Source organism: Semicossyphus pulcher, unplaced genomic scaffold, assembly GCF_022749685.1.
Source record: "Semicossyphus pulcher isolate SPU_LCO1_2020_fin unplaced genomic scaffold, fSemPul1.0.p SCAF_12, whole genome shotgun sequence".
Classification (NCBI taxonomy): Eukaryota; Metazoa; Chordata; class Actinopteri; order Labriformes; family Labridae; genus Semicossyphus; species Semicossyphus pulcher.
In genome coordinates, this window is record NW_027211626.1 from 29,987,759 (window position 1) to 30,014,499 (window position 26,741).

The following is a 26,741-nucleotide window of genomic DNA, read 5'->3' on the forward strand; positions in this document are numbered from 1 at the left end:
CTACTGAACCAGACCTGGCCTCAATACAGCCAGACATCTTCTTTGTGAGAAAATCCAACAGTCCCGACTCCCATGAAAGGGCTGTCACAAATAAATCAAAGATTGAGAAAACTAAGAGCGAAAAATACAGCGACGTTCAGCACAGCATACCTGCTAATAAGTGCAAACATGTCAATAAACACTTTTTTCAATCTCCCAAAAACTGGAGCACTTCTTGGATGGTCTGTTTGTACAATATTATCAAATGATATTTGTATGAATATTTGTATTTGTATGATTCTGTATTATGTTTTATAATCTACTTGCAACAGATGAACATCAGTAACATTTGTACATCTGATTGTTACATAACATCCAAACAGTCCCATCATCATCATCACATACGATCTCATGGATATCTCTACTTTATGATTTATGCTTTCTTTCTATACAACCCGACAAGAGGATGTGTTGCCTCAATGGTAATGTACAGAATACACAGATGTAGATGTACTGATCTCAGTTTGAATTAAACTGCAATGTTTCCACTTAATGTGGTTGCCAAAGTTGTGGAGCTGAAAAGGAAACATACACGAGCAGTGAAACTAACTTGAAACAAAAGGCAATTACAAATCTTCTTAACATGTACAATTTATTACAGAAAAGACAAAAGACAAGCAGTGACACAAACATATCAGAGATAAAGATAAGGAGACATCAATAAACAGTATTCTGACAGAAATTAAACTGTAAGTAGTAGTAGTAAGAAATGAAGCAGTAAGTCCACTAAACTTTAGATGGTTTTCTCTTCTGGCGGAGAGGAGACTGCACATTCCACTGCCTCAGTTCAGAAGCTCTGAAACACAGAGAGCTGAGTTTAAATCAAACCTTCCCTGCAGACACGTTCTCCTTAACAAACCCTTCAAACTACATGTGCAACATACAACATAGAACATTGACTGGAAACGATATACAAGTAGTGAACTCACTGCTGCTCATCTGATCTCACATGCAGAACACTGGTCTCCCCACCAAGATCTGTGAGGACACAGAAGACACAGATTAAATACCTAAACCCGAGTCATGTAACTCACAGATTGATCTTTTTTTTTTTTTACTGGAATTAAGGCTGATTTCTTTTCACAAGTTCTCTCATAATCATTAATCTGACACCTGATAGTAAGATTGAGTGAGGAAACAGGGTAGCTTACTCAGTCCTCGGTCACTGAAGATGGCGCTGAGTCCTTCATCAAACGTTAAGTTGACGTTGACACCTGGATTACAGTGAGGATGACAGAGGGAGTTGAGGATATAGGGGAAGATATAAGTTCCTCTTAATAAGGTAACACTAACATAATAAAAATCTGAAACACATTATTGAGATAATACGGCTTTTATGTCCATGTTGACAGCTGACAGGAGATGAAATGTTTTTTGTACTTTTTTATCTTACAACTCATTGGGCGTGTTTTGTGGCATGTGTTGTAGAGGTTCAGACAGAGCTATCTTACCTTTTGGTGTGCTGATGGCTCTGTTGTTGACAGCTCCTTTAGTCATCACTGAAAATACAGTCACATAAAACAGTCAGTCGGGATAGTGTTCTCCAGAAATACTGTTACACCTTAACTCCAGTTAATGTTTAACTCAAAAAATATTACATAAGTACAGTTGTTTTCCAGCCATTTTCTCAAATCTATCTGTAAAAACAATAACAAATCATCATATCTAATAAGGTAAACTTTTAACAAACCCACTTATTTACCCAAAGTGCAGATATTCTGCAGTAGCATAAACGAAACTCTTCAACAAGACACATTTACAACAGCGCTACAATGTTACAATTTCATTTAGCAGATGCTGTTGTCCAAAGCTACGTACATCTGAGAGTTAATACAGTTAACACAAGCAGCGATCAAGACAGGAGGGAGCAAAGTCAGAAAGGGCCAACCAACAGCTTCAGGTGTGATCAGACACAGGTGCCGACAGGCAGTGCAAAGGGTGTTTTCTTTGTTTGGTTGTTTTTGTAATCATCAACAAGGTCAATATAGTCGTCGTCATCATCATCATCATCATCATCATCATCATCATCATCATCATCATCATCATGAATATCCTAATCAACATAAACCACATCCTCAATGTCATCATCATCAAAAGCAGCAATACCATTAACGTCAGAGGTGTTCATGAAAGAGCTGGGTCTTTGGTGGTGGAAAGGGACTCTGCAGACTGAATGGAGTTTGGTAACTCATTCCACCAGTCTAGTAAGCGATTAACATTTTTCTTGACATTTAATTTGATAAGTACACGCTCTGTAAGCTCAACTTTGTGTTTTTTATTCATCTAAATCTTGTGGTTGTTGAGGTCAAAAGCAGCAAAACTGTTAAAAACTGTAAAAAAGTAAAAACTTTTGTGTTGATGCCTGGATTCCTTGAAAGAAGTGTTCTTCACAAGTTTATATTAAGGAGGATATTCGATTTGTTTTGTTTCTGGGTGCTGACCACCTAATCCAAATTCTTCCCCTGCTTTACAGTGAAAGTTTAGCTGATGTACCTGTTCCCTCAAGAGCGATAGACTTCGATTGGACACCTTCCTCCTGCCTGGATCTTCGCACACGCCTGAGAAAAGAAACACACACAGAGATTGTTGTCTGTTTTCTCACTGATGCCATGCATACATATATGTGCATAACGTAATGAAATTAAGGAAAACCAGAGATCCTAAAAAGTTACAAAATAAAAAACTATTCAAAGAAACACTGAGAACCCAGGTGACTGTGGTGGGACGCCTTACTGCAGTATCCCTGATAACAGATGGCAACTTGTTGCATGTCCTTCCCCTCTGTCTCTCTAATTGTTTCTTGGACTTTTTCCAGTAGTGAAATGTCTCAAATACAGCAAAATAATAAGATAGTAAGAAAATAGAGACAGAGGGCAGATTCTCTGCTGATACAGACATAAGAACATACTTACAGTGGATTAGAAGTGATGATTGAGTCATACAATATTTTTGGGAAAAATCCTACTAATTATGCCTTTCATTACCATTTACAGTGTGCTGGTATGTTTTTAGTGACTTTTTGTGTGCAGGTTGGTTGGTTTTTTGTTGCTGTGGTATCGAAAGTGGTAACAATATCGTTTATTACTAGTATCATATCAAAGTTTAAAGTTGTAGTATCTTGACGAGCCTAAAAAAGACAGTTTGAGTTTTAGCTTCATGTGAAAGCCAACAACTTGCAGTTTCATTGCAAAGCTACTGAGTGGGACAATCAACAGCTGTGTAACAGAATACGTAAGGCTATGGGGTAGGGCCGGGGATATACCTTACCTACTGCTTACATTCAACGTATAAATATTCAGGTTTTACCTAAACTAAAGTCTCAGCTAAGAAGCACCTTAACCCAATGATTCACAATCAGTGGTATGCATCAATTTACAATACACTGAATTATGCCATGCAAAGCACTGGTGATGTCTTACACCATGTCCTTACTTGTGGCTTAAAGCCATATTGTCTTGTTAAAGTCCCATTCTATCTGCAGTTTTGGATTAAATTATGACTGAAAAGAAAATGTATGATTTAGTAATCTCAGAGAATATTGAAGTCATTTTTCTTTTCCATTTTGAGTTTTTTTCCATTAATTTAAGCACTTTAATCACAGAAATCCCCCTCCCCAGGATCCACATTTTCCACCTACAATAGCACTTTTATGCCATCATTCAATTGCATGCCCCATCTTTAACTTCCTTAACATGTCCACCCAATATGACTAACTACAACTGAATTCAATACTGAAGCCTGAAAAAATTTAATGGTATGGTTGGCACTATACACAAGAGTATTGGACATGTGATATTTCTAGACTTTCCACACATACATCAAAGAAAAAACACCTTCTACTGATCTGCCTCTGTGAGGGAAACCTACCTGTCAGTGTGTGCCAGTCTGAAAGACACAGAGTTTGGGCGTGGAGGCTGTGGTGTGGCGAAGCTAAACGGGAGGAGAGGCCTGGACTTGATTGGAGATCCGTGCTGAGGAAGAGAGCAGAGTCACTTTGATACATTCATTGACTCAATGGCACTGACCTGCACTAGTTTTTAACGTTACAAAAAAAAATATTGAGACGACAATTTAACTCTTTCCAGAAATCCACTTAAAAAGGAAGCACACATCTAAAATTTTTATTTTCAACATCTGTAAGTGTGTCGATTAAGAATCGTTGGTCTTTGGTCATTTCCTGCTTTGTTTACTGTTAAAGTTAACTGTAGTTGGGGCGGCTGTGGCTCAGTGGTAGAGTCGGTCGTCTTTCAGTTGGAAGGTCGGAGGTTTGATCCCCAGCTCCCTCAGGCTACATGTCGAAGTGTCCTTGGGCAAGACACTGAACCCCAAATTGCTCCCGGTGGCATAGCCAACGGGTATGAATGTGATAACTGATTGACAGTTGGGCACTTTACGTAGCAGCCTCTGCCATCAGTGTGTGAATGGGTGAATGTGATATGTAGTGTAAAAGCAGTTTTGAGTGGTCACAAAGACTAGAAAAGCGCTATATAAGTACAGTCCATTTACCATTTACCATTGTTTAAGATATGGGCAGATAATCCTCTTATTTCAACAAACACATGCATACTAACATACTGTATAAGATTTTTTTAAGTTGTCCTCAGTATCTAAACTGTGTGTGTGGTTGTGTATCTGTTGTTTTCTGACCTGTGCAGTGGGAGTCCGGGCATCTCCTGCCAGGCTGCAGTTGTCCATCTGTTCCTCCATCTCTCTCTCCCTCTCAGCGGCCTTTAGAGCAAACTCCACCTCAGCTGCCAGCTGCTCATCTCCTGAGAAAAACTCCTTCACCTCGTTGCGGTAGTCCTGCATTGTCACCTGATGGGAACAACAGCATCATATCATGCATGAGGTAGAGTCACCCAAAGGATGTGATGCAGAGTCATAAGGGCTCATGCCTAACTTTCTCTTTCCCTCTTTTTCAATGACTCCACCTACCCATAACCTGTTTCAGCTACCTCTATAAGTCTAGGATATGTTGTTTGTTTATGGACCCTGTAGCATATAATGATATCCAGTACAATAGTCTTGCAACTAATACTACTTATACTAAACTGATAGCGTTTTATCTATCTGTATATACACTCACCGGCAACTTTCTTAGGTACACCTTGCTAGTACCCGGTTGGACCCCCACTTCGCCTACAACACTGCCTTAATTCTTCGTGGCATAGATTCAACAAGGTGCCGGAAACATTCTCCAGAGAACTTGGTCCATACTGACATGATAGCATCACGCAGTTGCTGCAGATTTGTCGGCTGCACATCCATGATGCAAATCTCCCGTTTCACCACATCCCAAAGGTACTCTATTGGATTGAGATCTGGTGACTGTGGAGGCCATTTGAGTACAGTGAACTAAAGTGTGCCATGAAAATATCCCCCACACATTATACCACGACTACCAGCCTGAACCGTTAATACAAGGCAGGATGGATCCATGCTTTCATGTTGTTTATGCCAAATTCTGACCCTACCATCCGAATGTCGCAGCAGAAATCGAGACTCATCAGACCAGGCAACATTTTTCCAATTTTCAACTTCCAATTTTGGTGAGTCTGTGCGAATCGAGCCTCAGTTTGCTGTTCTTAGCTGACAGGAGTGGCACCTGGGGTGGTCCTCTGCTGCTGTAGCCCATCTGCTTCAAGGTTCGATGTGCTGTGCATTCAGAGATGCTCTTCTGCATACCTCGGTTGTATCGAGTGGTTATTTGAGTTACTGTTGCCTTTCCATCAGTTTGAACCATTCTGGCCATTATCCTCTGACCTCTGCTATCAACAGGGCATTTTCGCCCAGAAAACTGCCGCAAACTGGATATTTTCTCTTTTCCAGACCAGTCTCTGTAAACCCTAGAGGTGGTTGTGCGTGAAAATCCCAGTACTTCAGCAGTTTCTGAAATAGTCAGACCTGTCCATCTGGCACCAACGACCATGCCCATTCAAAGTCACTTAAATCACCCTTGTTCCCCATTCTGATGCTCAGTTTGAACTTCAGCAGATTGTCTTGACCATGTCTACATGCCTAAATGCATAGAGTTGCTGCCATGTAATTGGCTGCTTACATATTTACGTTAACGAGCAGTTGAACATGTGTACCTAATAAAGTGGCCGGTGAGTGTATATGATGATGACTGTTATTAAACTCCACACAACTTTCATGTATGTAATGTGTATGAAGAGATGCATATGCTCTTTTCAATGCCGAGTTCTCACCTGGAGGTATGTCATAAGGTCTCTGAGGACAGGAGAGCGTTTCTGCTCGAGCAGGCTCTTCAGGCTGATGATGAGAGGAACTGTGTTCTCGATGAAGGCCTTTTTCTGGACCTGTGAATCAAGGCATGAAGCTGAAAGGAATGTTCTAATATTGAATAGCTGGTTTTTCAGTAGGTAACCTATGTCATCATACTGCAGCCTGATGATGATACATAACGTGTTAAAGTAATGTTAGGGCTGCCTCCAAAAAGCCAACCAAAAGTTAGTCTGTGATTGGAGTCTTACTGGGAATCTACACCGACACTGTAGCGTCAGACGAACGTGTGCATGTATACATCATGGCAGCATCTATTTCACAATCTACACTGGCTGCCACTACAGCAAAGAAGAGTCTCAAAGCCAATGGTAGTTGCGATTCCTAGCCATAAAAAGGGGTGGCAGTGACGCCAGAAAGTGTGCAGTGTGCAGTCAATCTTGCAGACTTATTTCCTAATTGTGCATACATTTTTTATTTATGTAGGATGTAGAAGTCAAATGAGAATGAATTAATAGAATTGGTATACCACGATGTTGAGGAAATGTACATATTCATTGCTTATTCATAGAATACTGAAATCGAAGTTGGCCAAAATGAAGAGATCACATCTTTAACATGGATTCCTTGGTTGTGGGCATGTATTTTCATTTCAGTCAATGGCTTTCTACGCTTCACTGACACCCAAAACAGACTTGACGCATCAGAAAATTACTCATGTATTACGCCCACGTACCGCACAGCACATGCGGCTTGGGGAGATTGCAGCATTGAATAACATTGGAGCGGTTCTGTCCCGGCACACGCGTGTCAAAAACACGCCTCAAATATGTTGCCTGTGTAGATTCCCCTTTAGTCAACCCAGTTTTCAGTGCCAGGTTAGATACAAGACAAAAAAAGACAAAAGCCTTAAACTTCAATCAGAAGCTTCACATTATCTGCTGTCTGAGAGTTTTTTTAGAACTAACCTTGTGTTACTAGATAAGCTTTCCCCTTTTAGAAAGGTGGCATTGTGGGAACGAATGCACATGACATAGACCGCAGACACAGTGAGACGCATTCTTGTCATGGGTTGTTAAATTACAATAGATAGCAAATATAGTCCACATAAACTCAGGTTCATGTACAGTGAGTGTAAATTAAGAACCTGTTTTATTCAATGACAACGTCACATAGGTCCAATTCACTGGTTAGTTTGTCAGTAAGTTAGCAGCCACAAGTCAGGAAAGATCCAAATAAATCGGCTTTCATAAACCAGGGTCTCCCAACTATATTTTGGAGGAAAGAAGCTGTTGATGGAAGATGTAAAAAAAAAAAAAGAAATTCAATTTTTAACTATGAAAAAGGTCCAAATATTATTTCATTAATGCCATTGTACATTATAATCTCTTTAGATATTGAAATTATTAGGGGGTCACATATCTGTTGTCAGCCTGGTTTGGTCTTCCTGTATCTTAGGGTCCTACCATAGTGTTGTTACAATCATTTTTGGTGGCTATATCTGTAATTTATCAGTCTCATGCAATATTTGCACACTGTTTTGTAGCGCAACTGTGCAAGCGACAAACTGATGTCGAACAAAAGTTGACGGCGCCCTCTGTTGTTTGAAAAATAAAAATAAAAAAGGAGTATTGCATTTCCTTTTAATCTTACCCATTTTGAATCATCTCAGTATTTCCCCTAGTTATTTCATCATAGCTCACCTGTGACACCACCTTCTTCTGTGCGGCCTGCAGGACAGCCTTAGCCATGTGGGCCATGTTCTCCTCCTCTGGCTCCTCCTCTGCAGGGCCTCCTGCTGGAGTAGATACTGCCTGCAGCTTCATCTCCTTCAGACTCAAGATGTTGAAGGTCTCTTTCAGAATTTCAGCCCCATCCGCATCCAGCGGCAGCTCATCATCTGCAAAGCATGCTGGGATAGGAAATTGGTGTTATTTGAAGATGTTTCTTTTTTTTTTTAAGTAAATATTGCTATAGGCAAAACTTGGTGCTTGCTGACTGTCCAGAGTCCACAAAGAGGATTAGATTCGAAATAATATTCCCAAAGATTGCTTCTACTCTTAAACACAGTTTAATCGTGTCAGAGTGAAACGGGAAATAAATTGCTAGTTCTATGTTTGAGTGATTTCTCGCACTGTTTTTGATTCTCAATCCACACACATGCTTACCCAAGACGGTCTGGTTGATTTTGTTGATAGTGTTGAAGCGCTGGGCGTCGGTGAAGTGCTCCAACAGAAAGCGGTAGATCCTAAAGCGCTGCTCGCGGTGCTGAGCTCCTTTCAGGGAGAACGTAACCCTTTCTCTGCAGAGAGAAGAGAATGCAATTCATAAATACTCCTTGAATGTATCGTTAAGGATAGACTCTACTCTTTTATTTTATTTGTATAGTTTATATTGTTTTTTGAACGGACCAGTGATTTGAGATCTTTGAAAATAAAATAATAAATAAAGACAAACCTGAACTGGATGCCCCCCCAGCTACCTACCTCTCACTTTGAGGAAACTTGTTGTAGGACTTGTGCTGGCTGTAGGAGTTGAAGTGGAAGATGCACTCTATGAAATGCTGGCTGAACATTTCTGGGTTCTTTTTCAGCAATAGATGGAGCAGGCAGTATTCACACAGACTGGAGCAGGAAACAGAGAGCACTAAGGTTTGATATTGTGGTCATTTATGTCATTGCTAAACTCAATATATCTGTGTGTAAATTTTGTGTGTTTGTGTTGTGGGTCCAGTGTGCAACACTTGAGGAGATCAAAGTATGCACTTATTGTATATCGCAAGTAATATGGCATATCTGATATGAAGAATATATGTAAGCACTATGATGCTTGACAGCTTTGGTGGTTTCTTAATGTCAACATATAAGATGTTTATTAGATCCAAAATTGATTTACTAAATCACTATCCTTTTATCTATGCAATGTCATTTACCTGGCGATGGCAGGGACTGGGTCTACCAGGGCCACCATGAAGCGAAAGAAAAGAGAACCCTTCCATTTCACAAATTCCTCCTAAAATAAAAAACAACAATGGCAATTAAGGATAGACATTAGGCTGAAGTCCATTCACCTGTTCTTATGTGAATTTCCGAACTGGGCATTAAAAAAACTGTGTAAATGATACAAACAGACAACGTCGAAAAGTTTGAGTATCGTTTTTGTATAAAGTCGACACACGAATCAATAAATAAGATAAATTACACCAAGCCTATAAGTTGAAGCATGTTAGGTCCACTGAAGCTTCAACTGGTGAGCTGGTCAATTCAATTCAATTTAATCCAAATAATACATTTAATTAAATTAAATAAATAATAAATTCTCAAATCTAAAAAAAAAATATTTCCCTACATTTTCAAACTGCAGCCTAATGTAGAATGTGTAGTGTAGAATGTGTAACAGCTCTCACCTGGAGCAGGTTGGTCAGCATGATGAGGGTCTGCTCCCTGATGACTGCCTCGTTGTCTTGCAGACAGGCAGAGATGTTGGGGATGTAGAGATCCACGATGTTGGTATATCGAACACACAAATCACACATAATCACCACCACATTGTTGCGCACAGCAACCTCCGTGCCAACCTCCAGCTCTCTGGCAAACACCGGCAGGTACTTCTGGACCAGTTCCTCGTGCTGGAGACACAGTTTGCCTGAAACAGACAACCATCAGAAATATTCATTGTATCAAAGAACTTCAGAAATGCTGGGCAGTTAAAGGGCCAGTTAGCCGATTTTCAACCTCCGTCCTATCATGCTATTTTGGGTAGTTAATGCCATTATGGTCTCCAATGGGCCCTGGAAAACCTCCACCAGACTACGTAAAATGTGTCATCTGGCAGAGGCCAGGGAGCTTGCTAAGCTATGCTTTCTCAATCTAGGACGCCCGCCTTCGATGTCATGTCTCGTTCAAAAGTCAGGTTTGAAATGTAGACTGCAGACCCGAAGAGTTTTCAGATGATCCGTCGGTATATTCTCGTCGTATTTCGGATTCTGTACCGCTCCGAGTCATTTTCCTGCAGTGTAGTATTTCACTCCAGTGTCTCTTGCTGGACCGTTCGTTTTAGAGGGAGGAATGTAGGAATGTAGAATGGGTGAAACCACAAACTATTTGTACAACTTTCTCCACAGCTATGGCGTAAATTTCAAATATTATTGCTTCTATTGATTACAGAGAACACCAGCTTTGACTGACATTGGCTTTTTTTCGAGGGGCAAACTGCTCCTTTAAGGAGGTTATTACAGTCCTCAAATTCATTGTAGAAACAGTCAAATAGAAGGAAGACACAAGAAGAGAAAAGGACAGTTTACCTAAGGTGATGACTCCGTGCGCTCTGACTCTGGTGGGCAGAGAGTTTGCTCTGAACTGAGACAGAGGCTGTGAGGCAGGCAGCTCCTCCTGTAACTCTGTCAGAGGAAAACAAAAATATCTATCAAAATCAAATACGTTTTTTTTTTTGTTTAAATGTATGTTTCAAAAGTATTGTTTTCGACTGTATTTCACAGCTTCTTCATAATGAACTTATTCTCTTTATATCAACACCAGTCAAGTGACACTTGTACACTTTTTAAGAAACAGGGCTATTCAGAATGAAAGAAATAAACCTACAGTAGTTACAACATTCATGGTCTTAGACACAAACATTAATAAAAAATGTTGTGCCAGTAATGAAGACTAGTACAAATGAAATTGAAAAACTAAAGCAACTTTTTACCTGTAAGGATAAAGTTTTTATTAGAGCACAACTGAAAATTGCTCCGGGCAGTATTAGCTTATTGTTTGATACACTGATTTAAGTCTGAATTTGAACCATATTTGTCATTCCCACTTTAAGGTAAGCATGTCATTCACAGAAAGACTCTCAGTTATGCAGGTTATATTCCATCCAGAAGTGCTAAGTTAGTTGAGGCCACTGGGCTTTCTTTACAAATCATGTATGAACTGATGTTGAGTGAAAGACCAGAACAATTGTTTAGTACTACAGATCTCAGATCCTAGAACACAGTAGTTCTGTTTCGTAGATGTCCATCCTCCCTACCTGCCACTCTTTCAGAATGCGTTGTGAGGACTGATTCAACAAGCAGCACCGTCCTTTTGCCAACCTTGGAAGGACAGTGGAGAGACGCCACACCCAGAGTGTGGAGGTGTTTAATCTGGAAGAGAGAATATTTTCATTTTTATGACAAGCACCACTATACAAGTATTGAGATGGTGAAAAACTGTTGATCTGGGATTTTGACATTTTAACAATAGACTTTTTTTTAAAACTAGCCTTTTCCTTGACTAAAAGAAGAGCTTTTCCACAACAGCCTCGAGAGTGTGTAATTCCTTATATTTTATACTGCAAACATTTACACATTTTGTCGTCAATATTTCTTTTCATTTCAAAGATTGTTCTTTTCATTCTAAAACAGATAGATTTCACATATCTATGCATTACTTTTTTTTTTTCTATTTTTATGTTTTAGTACTTTTATTGTTCTGGGTAAAAACAGATTTTGTCTTAATGTTGTCCAGGTGCCCAGGTGTGGGCAGAGGTACAAACAAAACAAACAGAAACATCCATTAGACATATTGCATATTGACAATTTGACAGTGTAAATTTAGTCGCTGGTTCACACCAGCCTTGTTTAGTCCAACTGAACCAAACCCTGAAGCGTTTGTCCCCTCGGTGCGGTTCGTTTAGGTGGTGTGAACGCTGGAATGAAACTCTGGTGTGGACCAAACAACCGGACCATGGTCCACTAGAAAAGACAGGTCTCGGTCAGTTTCCTAACAAACCAGGTCCGGTTTGATTCTGGTGCAAATGTAAAAAAACTTGAAGTAGGACCAAATACAGGAAACAAACCATATAACTGTGCATTGTAGTATGTTTACGGGTGCTGACATTTGCAGTGACACTCAGTGAGATGAGAAGAGGACAGACGTGGGGGAGCAATGAGGAAATAGAAATATGGGCTGACCGAACAATTTCACAAAAGCTTGTGGAAACGCACGAGAACATGGAGGTATTCGAACTGTTCAGTGAAAAACTAAAGGAGAGTGGAACTGATTGAACTGTGGAACAATGTCAGTTGAAAGTAAAAAACTCAGACAAACAAAACATAAACAAGTCTGTGATCACGTTGAGTGTGATTGATCACTGTGCACTCTTGCTTTGTTTACTTCAGGGAGTTTTCCCACGTGGAAATTCTGACCAACCAGAGAGCAGTTTCCCTGCGCATCAAAACTTTTTGTCTGCTGGTAGAAGCTGCAGTGTGAACACAAACCAAACTCGAGGCAAAATGCAACATTATAACAATTTGGTCTTTGATTCGGACCAGACAAACAGACTTTAGGTGTGAATGTGTATTCCAATTGTCTTGCTTTGAGATTAGCAGGGAGACTGTCTGTTTTCCTGCTGTTTTCTAAGAGTGGTTAACAGCCAGGGAACAGATGATAGTGAGAATTCTATGTTACACCTGCTGCAAACAGTATGTGTTGGTGTCAAATAAATTGAAACATACCTGGAAAAGACATTTTTTCAGGCAAAAGTTTATCTATCAACAGAATCCAGTTCGGACTGAGGCTGAATTTTAACTTGCATTGTAGAGAAGGTGTTAATGTAGGTTAGTTCTCACCATAAGCTCCTCATTGAGGTTCTGGGTTCTATTTCCGCTCAGGATGATGTCGGCTAAATAAGCCTCGCAGACAGACACCAGCTCACCACAGTGCTGGTTCAGAAAAGCCTGGAAAAAAGAACAAACAAAATAAATTCAAGATAATGTGACAGAAAATATAAATAGGGATTAGGAAAAAGTAATGTTTTGTCATAATTTAACACAAAATTTGATAAGATCGATGACGTGTGATCACACTTGGATAATATGTTTAACACCGGCTGATTAGCTGTGAATGTTCTCTGTTTGAATGAACAAGTTCACATTCTGTAGAAAATCCAAAATCAGAGAAAGATAAAGACACCAAAAACATTTTGGGGAATATTCAACCTGTTGAGATGTAATCTCTGAGCTATGATTTAAAAGAGAGAGCATTTTTTTTTTAAGTTATACATTCACACGTACCATAAATCTTTGAGATCATTTTAACCACACACATCTGACTATTTGTTTTTGTAAAGCTCACCTGCTTTTAAATATGTACTATTCATGCGAACAACATCAGCAATTGTTAGGATTCTGGTGTCAGACCTTTACTGATAGAGCTGTTTTCTGAACTTTTACAGGGATTACAACTGACTTACATAAATAAAAAAGCTTGATTAGATTGCTGCCATACTGGGTATCAGTAATTGTGAAGTGTAAAGGCAAGAAGTTGAACCTGAGTCTGTTTGACATTTTCACTGCGGCCAAGTTGATGAAGAGTCTCCACAGCAGCACTGATCAACTCCAGAGACAAAGTAAATGTCTTTAACCAAGACATCACATCATCTGGAGACAAATAAAGTGAGAGAGAGAGACAGACAGACAGAGAGACAGACAGACAGACAGAGATGGTTTTAATTTAACATCTAATAATGGGGATATTAACTAGGCTTTTGTATTTTCATGTATCAATGCCCAGGCTCATCAAGTAACAAAACTTTCAACTGTGTTTAACAAGATGTTTGCTGATTTACAGCTAGATGTCAGATAAACAGCAAAAGGCTGTGAATGATGATGTTTTTTAGCTGCAAGAGGACCTTTCCCACTGCCAATGTACAACCACAAAGCAAAATCAGGTAAAACCTCACAGACATGTTTTCTGTTGAGTTTGGTAAACAGCAAATACCCACACAATCTCCTTAGGTGGGAAAATCTAATTAAATACAAAAATATATGCCTAGTCTCTAAGATCATGAATGGTTTCCTCCTCATCTGTCCGGTTTCATCATCTTCAAGTCTAAAGTAAACAGAGCAACTAGAGGTGCAGATAGGGGGTACTGTACAATCCCAGTCAGTGGAATTCAGTACCACAGTCAATAAGAGAGTCCCCATCATATCATTCTTTTAAATGTAATGTCGAGAAATGGCTTGTTGATAACCAAAAATGTCAACATTGATTACTTGAACTGCATATCACCTTTGAATTGAATTCTATTCACTTATGTTGTTTAACATTGTCTGTATTGTATGTTTTGTTTTGTTTTTATCGCAAACTAGTACATTATTAACAATTGTGCACTGAATTGTTGTAGCTGTTTTAAGAGGCCAATAACATCTGGCAAAAGGGACTACTGATGAAAACTAGCCTTCTGGCTAACTCGGGTGCATTTACATGTTGTTTAAATGTTGATTAATGTACATTGTCCCCTTTCGTCAAATAAACATATAAAAATAAAATAAGAACACCCCTACAGCCCCTCTATGCATACACTACATTGTAAAAACTAAACTTCAACAAAAAGCCATTTACATCACTTACAGGTGAAGAAAAGGATTAAAAAAAGGGAAACAAACGTACACTCAACACCTTCACTCAGAGAGAAAGAAAGCGCTCAGTGAGATACAGGGAGAGAGAAACATTTTGAAACTTTCAGACTCTTCCTGTGAATTGTCCCATCATTCCACACCACAATCACTTACCAACTATCCTGTCCTTGGTGTCTTCGTTCAAATGTGCAGCAATGTCTCCCATGACACACAGGATGTGACAGCAGGTTGTCACAGGAAGATCCTTTGAACTAAGAGCAAGAATAAAATTTGAAAAATCAATTAGGTAACCTTGAATGCTCAGCTGAAAATATAGCTTGAGCTCAATGTAAACTCTGTATAGAAAGTGTGTCTCTCTAACGTGATCATGTTGTCCCAGGCATCCAGGATCTTTCCGTAGGGAAGTTTGGGTGATGAAGCGACAACCTTGGAGAGCAGCAGCCATGCCCCGGCGGCCTGCTCTGCCTCAGTGTGTGAGATCAGGTTGGCGACGAATGTCGTAGTGAACTTGTTCTGTTTGGACCAGATTGTAAAAGCCCGGCTGAAATATCGGCTGGAGAGAAGGAAAAAATATATATATTTAGAGATATTTAAAGGCCAGCATAGGTATTTATAAAATGAATTCTAATACCTAAACTTTTGTGCTGATTAGGTTAGGATTTGGGATTTAGCAAAAAGTTTTTTTTTATCCAAATACAAAATAAAAGCTTTTGTTTTTCAACAAATTTATGCTGTATAAAGTATTTTGTATAAAGGACACTAGACTGAATGCAGTAGGTCCAACCTGAGATTCTGGCATTCGTTACAGAGCAGGTCCAACAGGGCCCAGGTCAGCCTCTGACCCGCATCAAGGTGGCGGCCGGCAGAGTAGGATTTGACCTGGCTGAGCACCATTTGGTCCAGAGCCTCCAGGGCCTTTTCCTGCACTGAGTTCTCAGAGTCCACAACAGCCGGCACCACACCCTGGAGCCAAGCCTTCTGTACCACACTGCACTCTGGTTTAGCCTGATAGCCAGAGAAAAAAAAAACATTAAATTCTTTTAAAATATGCATTGCAAAATGTGTTAAACTTTTTTTTCCTTTTTTCCTCAGGTCAGGTCTTTATTGTGCTGGAAAGTCATTAGCAATTCTTAATACAGCCGGAGAAAAAATATACAATTTTACTTTTCTATTTCACGCTGTCCTTAAGTGCTCTATGTTGTACTGTTTGTCTGTTACTTCAGCTTTTTGAGACTCACAGCAAGCAGCTCTGCTAAACACTGCAGGGCCTTCTTCTTCACAGACACAGCCGGGTCCCTGCAGCGTTCCGACAGCGTAGACAAGTTCTCCCAGCTCGTTGGGATCACATTGTGTTTCAGGAGACCCACCAATGCCTGTGGAATGATGGCAGAGCACTGCATTTATTTGTTTACCACAAGCATGCTTCACAGAAATACATATTGAAACACATATTTTGTTGACTGATCAGTTTCAGTACTCCTCATTATTAAGATTATAATCATTAAAATGTCTGGTAAAGCTTGGTTCCAAATACCTGCAAGGCAGATTTCCTCACATTTGTCTTGGAGTCTTTTACACGCCGCAGGAGAAGAGCCAGGTTCTCTTTTGCTGAATAAAAATATATAATAACTCACTCATCTCTTAAGTCAGTCTATCTATACAAACATGCAAATGTGTGAACTTGCAAAAATATTTACAAAATGCTGCCCAGTACCCAATGCATGCGTTTGAATAGCAGTGAGGTTGGTGTGACTCACCGTCACAGCTGGAGCTGACCATACTGGTGATCTCCACGGTCCTGAACGGCAGAGTGCGGTAGGTTTTCTGAGTCTGCTGGGAACTGTGACTTTCTGAAACACACAGTCAACTCGATTAAAACATCAGCACCTAAAATAACATGCGCTACAGTCTACCAGGTCTAGGTATCAAACATTATACGACATACGACATTATGACATACTTTATGTCAACTTCAAGGTAAACTGCAAAGTGATGGTACTCAATTATGTCTGCAATAAAAGCCAATTGCACTATACTGTTCAGTCTGCTGTCTGTACTGCTGACTGCGGTCACCTGTCGCCATTTTTGTGGCTATGTAATATTTTGCAGCACAATGTGGTATCATTTAGTCCATATACTTTATTTACACCATTATCTTTAGTTTTTTTGCATATCCTGTTTTGTGAGCCTCCGTGTTGCATATTTTAAATTATTTATTAACATAATTAATTATTATATTTATTATTAAATTAATGATTATTATATTATGTTTTTAAGTTTATTAGGATGACTCGAAACATCTGTCCAGGGACTATAGATGAATAATAGCCACTTGGCTAACTCTGGCACATTTACAGCAATGTTTCTGAATGTGTACTGTCCCGGTTAAACAAACAAATAAAATAAAATAACTACATAAAAATGGAACTGAATGCTAGATTTAAAGCCCTGTTGACAAGACATGTTCCAATAGGATTCGGATACAGAGACAATCTTGAACTTTTTTATTTTAAAAAAATGTCTTTTTCCAAAATCACTATCTATCGTTGAATGAAAGGGTGATTGAGCCTATGGCCAACTGATGGAGGCCTTTGCATTTGTAGTATATTGTATTTTTATGGACCGGGTGTCTGTGGTGACATTCGCCAAATCACAAGCCGCGCCCAATTTTCCTTCACACAGCAGTGGTTGGTCTGTCAGACAGTGTAGACGGAGCTAAGTGGCTGCACTTAAGGTTTCTGTAAGCATTGTGAGGAAACAGTAATTTACTACGGCTGAACAAAGAAAAGATCGATGACGACAGATACAACTTCAAAAATAAGAGAAAACCTAAAGAAAAAGAAACTAATTTGACGCTCATTAAGATTAAGTCAAACAGTTTTCAAAGAAAGTGAGGAAAATCAAGAGTTAGAACCATGACAAAGGGAGCCAGCTGTAGACTTCTGGTTAAATTCGGACAAGTGCTTTCGTTATTTCTGATTATCGCCAGTGGGAGGCGCTCAAGAGCACAAAAATTGAAATCTTCGAGATTGTATCTTTAAGTACTGGCCGATACAGAGTACCACTCTGATAGTAGTGCGATTAAGAAAATATATACGTACATTAGATTGGTGGAGAACACTGATTGCAGTCTTCCTAACATAATACTCTCTGCGAGCACCACACTGTTGGTTGTGTATAATTTACCTGGAAGCAGTTTATTTTTGGGGGCTAAATGGTTCGGGTATCAGATGGGAGCATTGACTGCCATACTCGCCAATACCACATTATAGGCAGTATCACGCCCTACTGTTTACTACAAAATCACATCTAGCCAGCTAGTGGTCTACATCCATGTAGATAGTTTCGCTTTTGTAGCTATGAGTGATCTCAGTGTTTTTACTGCTTCTTAAATACCGCACTGATGAGACCTCTCCCAAACGTCCCTAAGCCCTTCCCTTTGTCCGCCAAAGAGCTTTAGAGAAACACAGACAATTACTAAATATGATGCTATATTTGGTGTTTTTACAGGTGTTAACATGCATCATAGACAACTATAGCACATGTTAATAAAATACATTGTTTATTTCAACTAAACCTTTTAGGCCTCTGTCATTGTCTGAATGATCTGTATACTGGCAGTATTTTCAAATTGTATATCGGGATAGTTATTGGTATTGATCAATACCACGATAAAAGTACTGTTTCTTGCCATACGTTTGCCATAAAGACAGGGTAAAGTTTTGATTCTGTGTTTATTCATTTTTTTCCTTCCACCTTTATTGACTGTTCATATTTGCAATTTTTCCTACATTTGACTGTTGCACAAGAATTTCCATTAGGATTCCAAAGTAAGTTTGTAGTTTACGTAACCTAAAATCAGTTTGTACAACATCTTCCCTTGTGAAGACCTGGTACGGGCAAAACAAAGAAATATGCTCAACTAAATCTATGCTCTCAATAAAACTCCCATCCTTGCTCTGTCTAAGACAGCAGTGATAATTGTTTTCATCTTGAAGAGCACCTTAAGGTTTTGGACACACCTCAGGTCTTAAGCACTTGGCCTCTTAATTTTTGTCTGCAATAAAAGTGAGTACACTTGATAAGTAATTAATAATCCCTCATGGAACAGGACAACTGTGCTGAACTACAGTAAGTACGGCATGTCTGAGTTGAAGCAAGAAGTGGTAAACAGTGATTGATGTTTACAACAGACAGTTTGAGGAATAATTCATTTTTTTATCTTTGTCTTCTCCAAATAAGTTTGGCTAAGCTGAAGGTTTGTTTCCAACCTGATTGATCCTTTGACTACTGGTGTTTCTTTACCCATCAGACATCTTTTTAGCAGACATCTCCTCATATTTTATTGTAAGGAAAAAAAGGTGTTTATTACCAATAGGAATGGAGGCAAAAACTACAGTAATACAATGCAGGATTTAACAATTTACTTTTCTAAAAGCAAAGTGTGGAATGCTACCAAAAATTACACCCAACTCCATTCTGAACAATATTTGGTACATTTGTCACAATCTGTCTCTGTGGTCAGTCAAATATTAAAAAGAAGAAAAAAAAAAGATTTACCTTCTGTGATTTCACTTTCCAACACTGTCTGTGTTCCAGCTACACAGAGAAAATAGACAGGTTACTTAAGCGGATCAGTAACGCAAAAACAACATAAAATGTCCCCTTAGATTCTCTAGTGGCTCAAAGAGTGTGATGTCCATAAAACATGTTTTCATATTGAGCTAAAATAAGCCCAAATTAGGCAGAAAACACTGTCTGCCAGTCTGCTCCAGAGTGTGTGTGTGCGTGTGTGTTTTCTCACTGGCAGAGAAGAGGTTGTGGACAGCCCGAGTGACATTGAGTGAAGGCAGCTCTAAACATTGGGCTAGGCAGGCCAGGGCGTGGCCTTGGACAGTGGGCGAGTCATCCATCCGCCGAGTGAAAAGGAGATCCTGGATCAGGAACTTGTGTGGTAGGAAATAGGCAAGCTCTGGATCCTGACAATCCTCCGGCCTCCTCTCTGGTTGCTCCAGCAAAACAATCACCACGTCCACAGAGAAAAGCCGGTGCACCATCTACAGAAGCAAGAACAACAGACTTTCACAGGGGATGACACTAACTGGAGATAATGAAGCCTGACTGATATTCAGACTATAACTACAGATGGCTAACACAGCTAGCAGTATTTATAACCCTTCTATAGAGATAACTAAGACATATAGTTTGTTCATAGGTACTTAAAAGGCTGCACAAAGTAATGTTAAAAAATATTATGTTAAGTTTAGAAATAAAAAAACAACAATGTAAAGTATTTTTAGGTCATGGTAAAATAACTTTTAGGGTCCGAATCAAAAATATGAAATACAGAATAAACATTTTGCACACAATTAAAGAGGTGACAATAGGTAACAATGTTACCTTTGAGTGTCTCGAGAAGTTAAACAGCCACTTGATGAAGCAGGCGTAGTCTCTGCTTGCCATCTGAGACGTCAACATACCCACAGCCTGGGCTCCATGGCTTCGAAACTCGCTCTTCTCCACCATCTAAAACATCCGCAGAAGAAACATTATGTCACTATTATATCAGTTCACCTACTAATAACAATGTATCAGTAAACATAAAATCCACTAACACCATAACACCACCATAAGGCATAAACACAGTTGACACTGACTCTCTAAACTGAACTTAACAGTAGACATTTTTAATTGGAGATGCATCACTGGAAAATTCACCTGATAGCAGATATGCTGCAGGAGGATCTGCAGGAAAGGCGGTGCCAGCGCCTTCAGCTCATCCACAAGATGACTGCAATCACAAACACAAAAATCATGTACAAATGTGGTTCCTGAAGAGCCAGAAATATCCCCAAATAATCAGCAACAAAGATTCAACATAATTAAATGAATGATAGAAGATAGAGTATTTTGATGTCACTATATTTGATCATTTTATGACCGTTACACTGTGTGATGTACAATGAAACTCTTGTAGCTTTAAAACTACCAATCTGGCTCCAATTTAAGACAAAAGGCTAATGGTTTTTTTACAGTCACACATGAAGCACCCTATGCTGAAAAGTGTTAGCCCAACTGAGCAGATTCTTTAATCTGCTGCAGTCTGAGATTAATCCCAGTACACTGTTTAAAAGCTCTGTACACCATATTCAGATGAAACAAGGCATTCTAAGCTTGGTTTAACGACTGATGCAGCTGTTTACCAAACAAAATGGATGGCCTGGTTGCGGGTGGAGAGGACAGCCTGGCTGGGTACGAGGAGGGAGGGTTTCCCTCTGTTGCCCTTATTCATCATCAGGATCACGTAGAGAAGTCGGTGGAAAACCCTCCGTAGGGACTGAATAACAGACAACAGTTTGGTCAGAAACATCCCTCTGTTGTTGCATTAGAACAAATAAAACTGAGCCATTCCTTACGTATAACCAGAATAAGAACAACATATGTTGAAAATGTCAAAGTATTTAGTATATTTTATTTTTACATACTGTTACTTTCAATATTTTTGTGACTCCAAGTTTTAAAGATTAATTTTTTGGCTTTTGCCTTTATTATATAGGACAGCTGTAGAGAGAGATACAGGAAAAGTTTGTTCGGATGACACCAAGTTGTTAGAGCCTTAAGAGCTGTGAGAGTTTTACCAATCCTGTCTTCCACCTAAAACTCCTTCTCACATTATTTTATTTGAATAGCTATTAAAGACCTGTGGAGGTAAAACTCTTTGGTATTGACTATATAGACCAAAGATTATAGACACACCAGAAATAAATTATTAATAAATTACATTGATTATTTCCTGTCTCTTTAAATCAACCTTAATTTATGTTCACCATGTTTTTGGCCCACCATAGAGTATGATTACTGGATCTTACTTCTTTCTGGTCTCCATGTTTCGGGGAGCAGAGCAGCTGCAGGCCATAGAAAGCCAGTTCAGGAACACTCTTCAGCTTGGTGATATCTCTGTGCAGAAATAACAGAGGTATCAGCTGATCTACATCCTGAATACATTTGCCAACAAGACATCGAGGGAAGTAAGAAAACTCACTCTACAGCAGCAAAGGTTAGCTCTCCAATAACTGGCTCAAAGGAAATCAGCTTACTGAAGATCTTCATAGAAAAAAGAAACCTGTTTACACATGAACAATGATGATGTGATCTGAGATAGGCATGTTGATTGGTTACCTGTGTGCAGTTGCTGGCACTTTGTGGTCTGTCTTTAAGAGGAAAAGTCTGCAGGAGTCTGAGGAGGCTTTGAACTAGGTAAACCACTGCATCTCTGATCTTCACTAAGTCCTGGCCAGAGAAGTGAAGCTCCTCTTCCTCCTCCTCCTCTTCTGCATCATTCACCTCCATCTGAGGGTAACAGAGAACACAGCAAGGATAACAGGGTAACCCTCCACACTCTTATTAATTCTACTAAAACTTATTTTATCAATACATTCATCATTTTCATACATTTTATACTGTATATCTCCATCTTTGTTATATACAACATCATAAATCAAACCAGTGTCCTTTGACACTGTCAGACATTTTAAAAGTCACATAACCAAGAAACATATTTAACTGCTAGGTGGAGGCACAGTCAGTGTGTAAAGGTCTATACTTCCACATTTTGATCATATCCTATAATAGTTCAGTGGTTTAAAGTGAAGTAGGACTGTACCTCTGGAGTTTCTTTCCTTTGGGGTTTGGAGCGTTTGCCCTCTGCCTGAGAACTCTTTAGGCCATCCTTCTTTCGCTTCTTTCCACAGTCCTGAGGCCAGCAGTGAGAGGTCAAGTCTGAGCATGTGTCCAGTAAAACCTCATGGAAAACCTTGTTGGCAATGCTCCCTGGAAGCAGAAAACATGTGTACAGGAACAACTTGCTTTAACAAATAACATGAAAAATATACATTAAACATTGCCAACAGCAAAATGAAACAACAGTTTAGCTCTCAGAAAAGGAAGTAAGCAAACAAAAACTAACTTTTGCATGTAAAGAGGATTGATGTAAGAATGTAGATATAAGACCAAGCAAAGATCTATTCACTGCTTGTGTGAAAGTAAGCTGTGTGTGTGGGGAAACTCTTAAGTTATTCATCAAGGGAACAATTTGGTAACTTTAAATTTGCTTGTGAGTTTTTGCCTTCAAGTACCTTTATAGAGCTGTTGTTTTTAAGTAGGTTCCAGTCTTGTACATGTGCATGAGGTCCCACAAGTAAGTGCGTGAGGGTGATGTGGTACCAGCTGGTTAACATGAATGTGAAAAATGTTGCAACCACAACACTAACAAAATCACCTTTCCAAATATATTAAAGCTCTAGTGTGTAAAATTGTGACCAGAGTTACAGAGCTTTGCCACTTAAGACTTTTTCACATTTTACAGTGTTACAACCTCAAACTCAAATACTTGTTTGGGTATTTTACAATTTGAATCAACAAACAGAATTAGTCCAAAAGTAGACATCTGTTAGATGCACAAGTTCACCTGAAGGTAATTGGTTTCACCTCATCCAAAGCCCTTTTTACAAAGTCTGTTTAAGACCTATCAGGATCTTCGGGAGAAATGTGGGGTTCAGTGTCACACCCAATGATACCATGACATGTAGACTGCAGGAGATTGATATGACATCCAATTGAGAGACAACCTACTCTACCACTGAGCCACAGCCGCCCTATGAGCACAATTTTATGATAACCAACAAAAACGATAGCCAGACAACTATGAAAATAAGACCCAGATTGTCATAAAGAAGAATTAAATTTTGAGTGTAAATTCAACTTCTTTGAAAAAACTACCTTTTGCTCAAAGTATTTTGCATTGATCAACTGCATATACACATTACAAAAGATACTGATTTACACACATGCAGGTAAAGGAAAAGATGAGCTACAAAGAGCAGAAACTGTTTCAGTAGTTTTAAGAAGAAAAAAGGTGCAAACTTATTGCAACAGTTTTTTTTAATGAATTAGTGAAATTTAAACTATATGCAGGGCTTTCTACATGCATCTCTCAACAGATTTCCTCACCCGGGATTCCCAGCAGCAGTATGTAGAGGGAGGCAGCACGCAGACCACTCACTCTCTGCTGGACGTTGGCAGCTTTGGCTTTCCCAGCCAGGACAAAGAAGGACAGCACAGCCACCAAAGACTTGACCGACACCCTATTGTCCCCCAGGGTCGCCCAGATACTCTGCAGCGCAACATGGAAGACAGACTGTTCTTACTGCTACTACCAGACAGGAAAAATATACCTAGCAGACTGATATTTTGAATCAACATTAGAGCCTACATTAAGTTTTTGCAAAAACAGCTTGTACTACTCAGTTTATGTCAGAAGATAGTGCTTTACAGACCAATGTTTTCTTGCACTTCACATTGAACCTCAAGATTCAGTTGTACCAGCCAGCAAAGAGTTGCTTCAAGTTTCGATCAGCATTGCTTTCACCTCCTAGTTTAAAATGGACGCCATTTGTTGTGTATGCTATTTAACATGCACATCTAAACAAAATCGTAGAAATACACAGATTTTTTTCTGATTTTTAGAATTTAAAAACTATTGATGTAATTACTGTTTAAATTTCAATACACAACATTTTAAATGTTTTAAAGCATTGAGTCTTTGCAAAGTGATTGTTTTTGGAAAACTGGGCAAAAAATTAAAATAGTACAGATAGTGACACTACTGGATCAGTTTTACCTGTGAAGCTCCATCTCTGCCTGCAGATTTTTGTTGGTCTGCAGCATGGGCCAGTAAACACTGGTATAGATTTTTGAAGTCCCTCTCTCCAATGACAGCGAGTTCTTCCCCTGTGACGTCATCAAGAGGTTTTCTCTCTGTGAACTCCAAGTCCCACACTTCATCCACCCAGGCTGGAAATCACAAAAGTTAACAGGTTACCTGAGGTTACACAAGACCACAACAGAGAGTACTTTGGAACTTGAGGACATATTTCCCTCAGAACAATATTTGTGCCTTTTAAATCAAACTGCTTAAGAATTGTAGAAAAGGGGACAAAGCAAACACTTAACGAACTTCATCAGTACTCTGGTGATGATGGTCTAGAGATGCTGATGTGCTTGACTAGTTCTGGCTGCAACTCGTGATTGTTCTATAGTGTGTTACTGTAATTCTATAATTTAGTTGATTTCCCAATAATGATTGACTGTATCTTGTTCTGTCCACTCCACTATCATATGTGGCCAAGAAAACATTTCCTTATATTAGTGTAGGAGCATTTATTTCTTCAAAAACAATTACGTATTAAATTGTTTGACTCATTGATCAATAAACCAATTGCTGTAGCTTGACATCATCAATCCTCAGTATGTTAACTCAGATTAAGGACACTTCTCTGTCAATATTTTGCCAGCCTCTTCGTCTTTTTTGTACACCGTATAGCAGATAGCAGAACATAGATATATATTTTAAATACATGTTCTTTTAAATTTCGAATTTCATATAAAAGACTCTTAACTTGCAGTACCTGTTCTTTTCTACTCCCTTACTGTTTTTCCCTTATGCATTATGCAGCAAACACCAGGGGAAATTCCTTGCATGTAAAAAATACTAATATCTCACGTTAAGTTCACAAGTAACGTAATGTGGAGAACCTTGCGCCAAGCTCCTTTTGTAAACGTGGTTGCATAGTTTAAGTGTTCGTAACGTTAAAACCTCGCTGGCTCTCGTTAACGTTAAATAACAATTATAATAGCTGAGCTGATGAGTAGCCCAGTCCGCAGCTTGTGTATTGTAAACAGATGATCCGAATTCGCAACTGGCTGACACCAATTCAGGTATGAGGTCTGACGTTTCTTTTTAACTGTGTTTTGCATCCAAACCAGGTGGTACTGGCTAATTTGCAACTTGTATAAATAGGGTTTGTAGTACCGTTTTTCCTGTACGCCAGAGCAGGGCACAAAACCCGGGAAATGGTTGGAGTTACGTTACTGGCTTGTTTTCCTTGACAGTCAGCCTAAAAAATCTGAATTTATTTAACCGCCATCATCCAGTTTAACAGTAAATGTCGTTTATATCGTACACACAATAGTTTACCTGCTGGAATTTCACTTAACTTCAGGAACTGCAGCGCAGATATCAAATCCATGTTGTGTAGATATTTTTGAAACAGCCCGCCCGGAACTACAGACTTGTTTACATGCGCGGGCGCAGAGAGGCAAATCTTCTTCTTCATGGTTTATTGGCGGTTGGCATACAAGCTTAGAGGCGCATTACTGCCACCAATTGGAGTTGTCTTAAACAACAGAAACAAGAGATTTGGCAGGGGAAAGCGCATATTTTGTCACTCATTTCTTCGTCCGTTTTCCCCAGGGACTTGATATAAGAAGTTTTTAACTAACTCTGCATTTTAACATTAGCAAGATGTGAATAGGATCCAATTTAATGCTAACATGGAGCAATGTCTACTTATGTGCTGTTAAGCATTATCCTGTTGGATTTGGTGTTTTTGTGTTTGTTAATGAAGTTGGCTAACTGTCATATTTAAATATAGGGAGTTCAAATTTAGTTTAGTCAACATATAATTCTCTAAAATCCAACACTGACACTAGAGGGTTATGTTTTAAGTTTTGTTCCAGAGATTTGTATTATTGTATAACATGCATCAAACATATGTATCAGGCTAACATGTTTGCAATGTTAGCTTCTCCAGCAGGGTGCTTAGCTAACATGCCATAAAAAGAATATTTATGTAATATTTTACCCAGCAAAACTACAAAAAAATTTAAAAAATTGCTAATATGGAGAAGATACCGGAAGGCCCGCAGGTCACATGGGGACCCTACTCTACTTTCTTATCATGATTATGCAGAACTGAAAGTCTCCAGACAAGATTTCTACTGCTGAACCTGGTCTGTCGCAGAGAGTGTTGAAAACTGTCAAGTACTACTGATCATGTTATTGAATAAAGTATCAGCACAGAAACATAGGCATCATAATGGCCCAGTCTCAAGTGTCCATGCTTGAGTGTAATTAGGGTAATTAAAGAGAGTTAAAAACATGACTGAGGATGTTTGCATGATTTATCTTCACATAACTAATCGTTCTTATAAAGAT

General features: G+C 39.1%; 1 protein-coding gene across 1 annotated transcript; it reads right to left on the reverse strand.

Annotated features, from left to right (window-relative positions):
- Positions 1-669: 669 nt before the first annotated feature.
- Positions 670-25,779, reverse strand: ncapd3 (non-SMC condensin II complex, subunit D3). Its single transcript, XM_069658856.1, has 35 exons — positions 25,722-25,779; positions 24,366-24,538; positions 23,696-23,858; positions 22,350-22,516; positions 21,866-22,036; positions 21,729-21,790; positions 21,556-21,643; positions 20,890-21,023; positions 20,405-20,477; positions 20,087-20,212; positions 19,491-19,743; positions 19,247-19,285; positions 16,444-16,536; positions 16,221-16,294; positions 15,925-16,059; positions 15,471-15,691; positions 15,048-15,239; positions 14,840-14,937; positions 13,596-13,705; positions 12,896-13,003; positions 11,314-11,428; positions 10,586-10,681; positions 9,689-9,927; positions 9,215-9,294; positions 8,769-8,906; positions 8,451-8,584; positions 7,986-8,194; positions 6,249-6,359; positions 4,687-4,854; positions 3,907-4,010; positions 2,533-2,597; positions 1,491-1,538; positions 1,191-1,253; positions 969-1,017; positions 670-835 (listed from the first exon to the last, which is right to left on the reverse strand). Exons 1-35 carry the CDS (start codon positions 25,771-25,773, stop codon positions 766-768), a joined length of 4,221 nt encoding a protein of 1,406 aa, XP_069514957.1. The 5' UTR covers positions 25,774-25,779; the 3' UTR covers positions 670-765.
- Between the last annotated feature and the right edge of the window lie 962 nt (positions 25,780-26,741).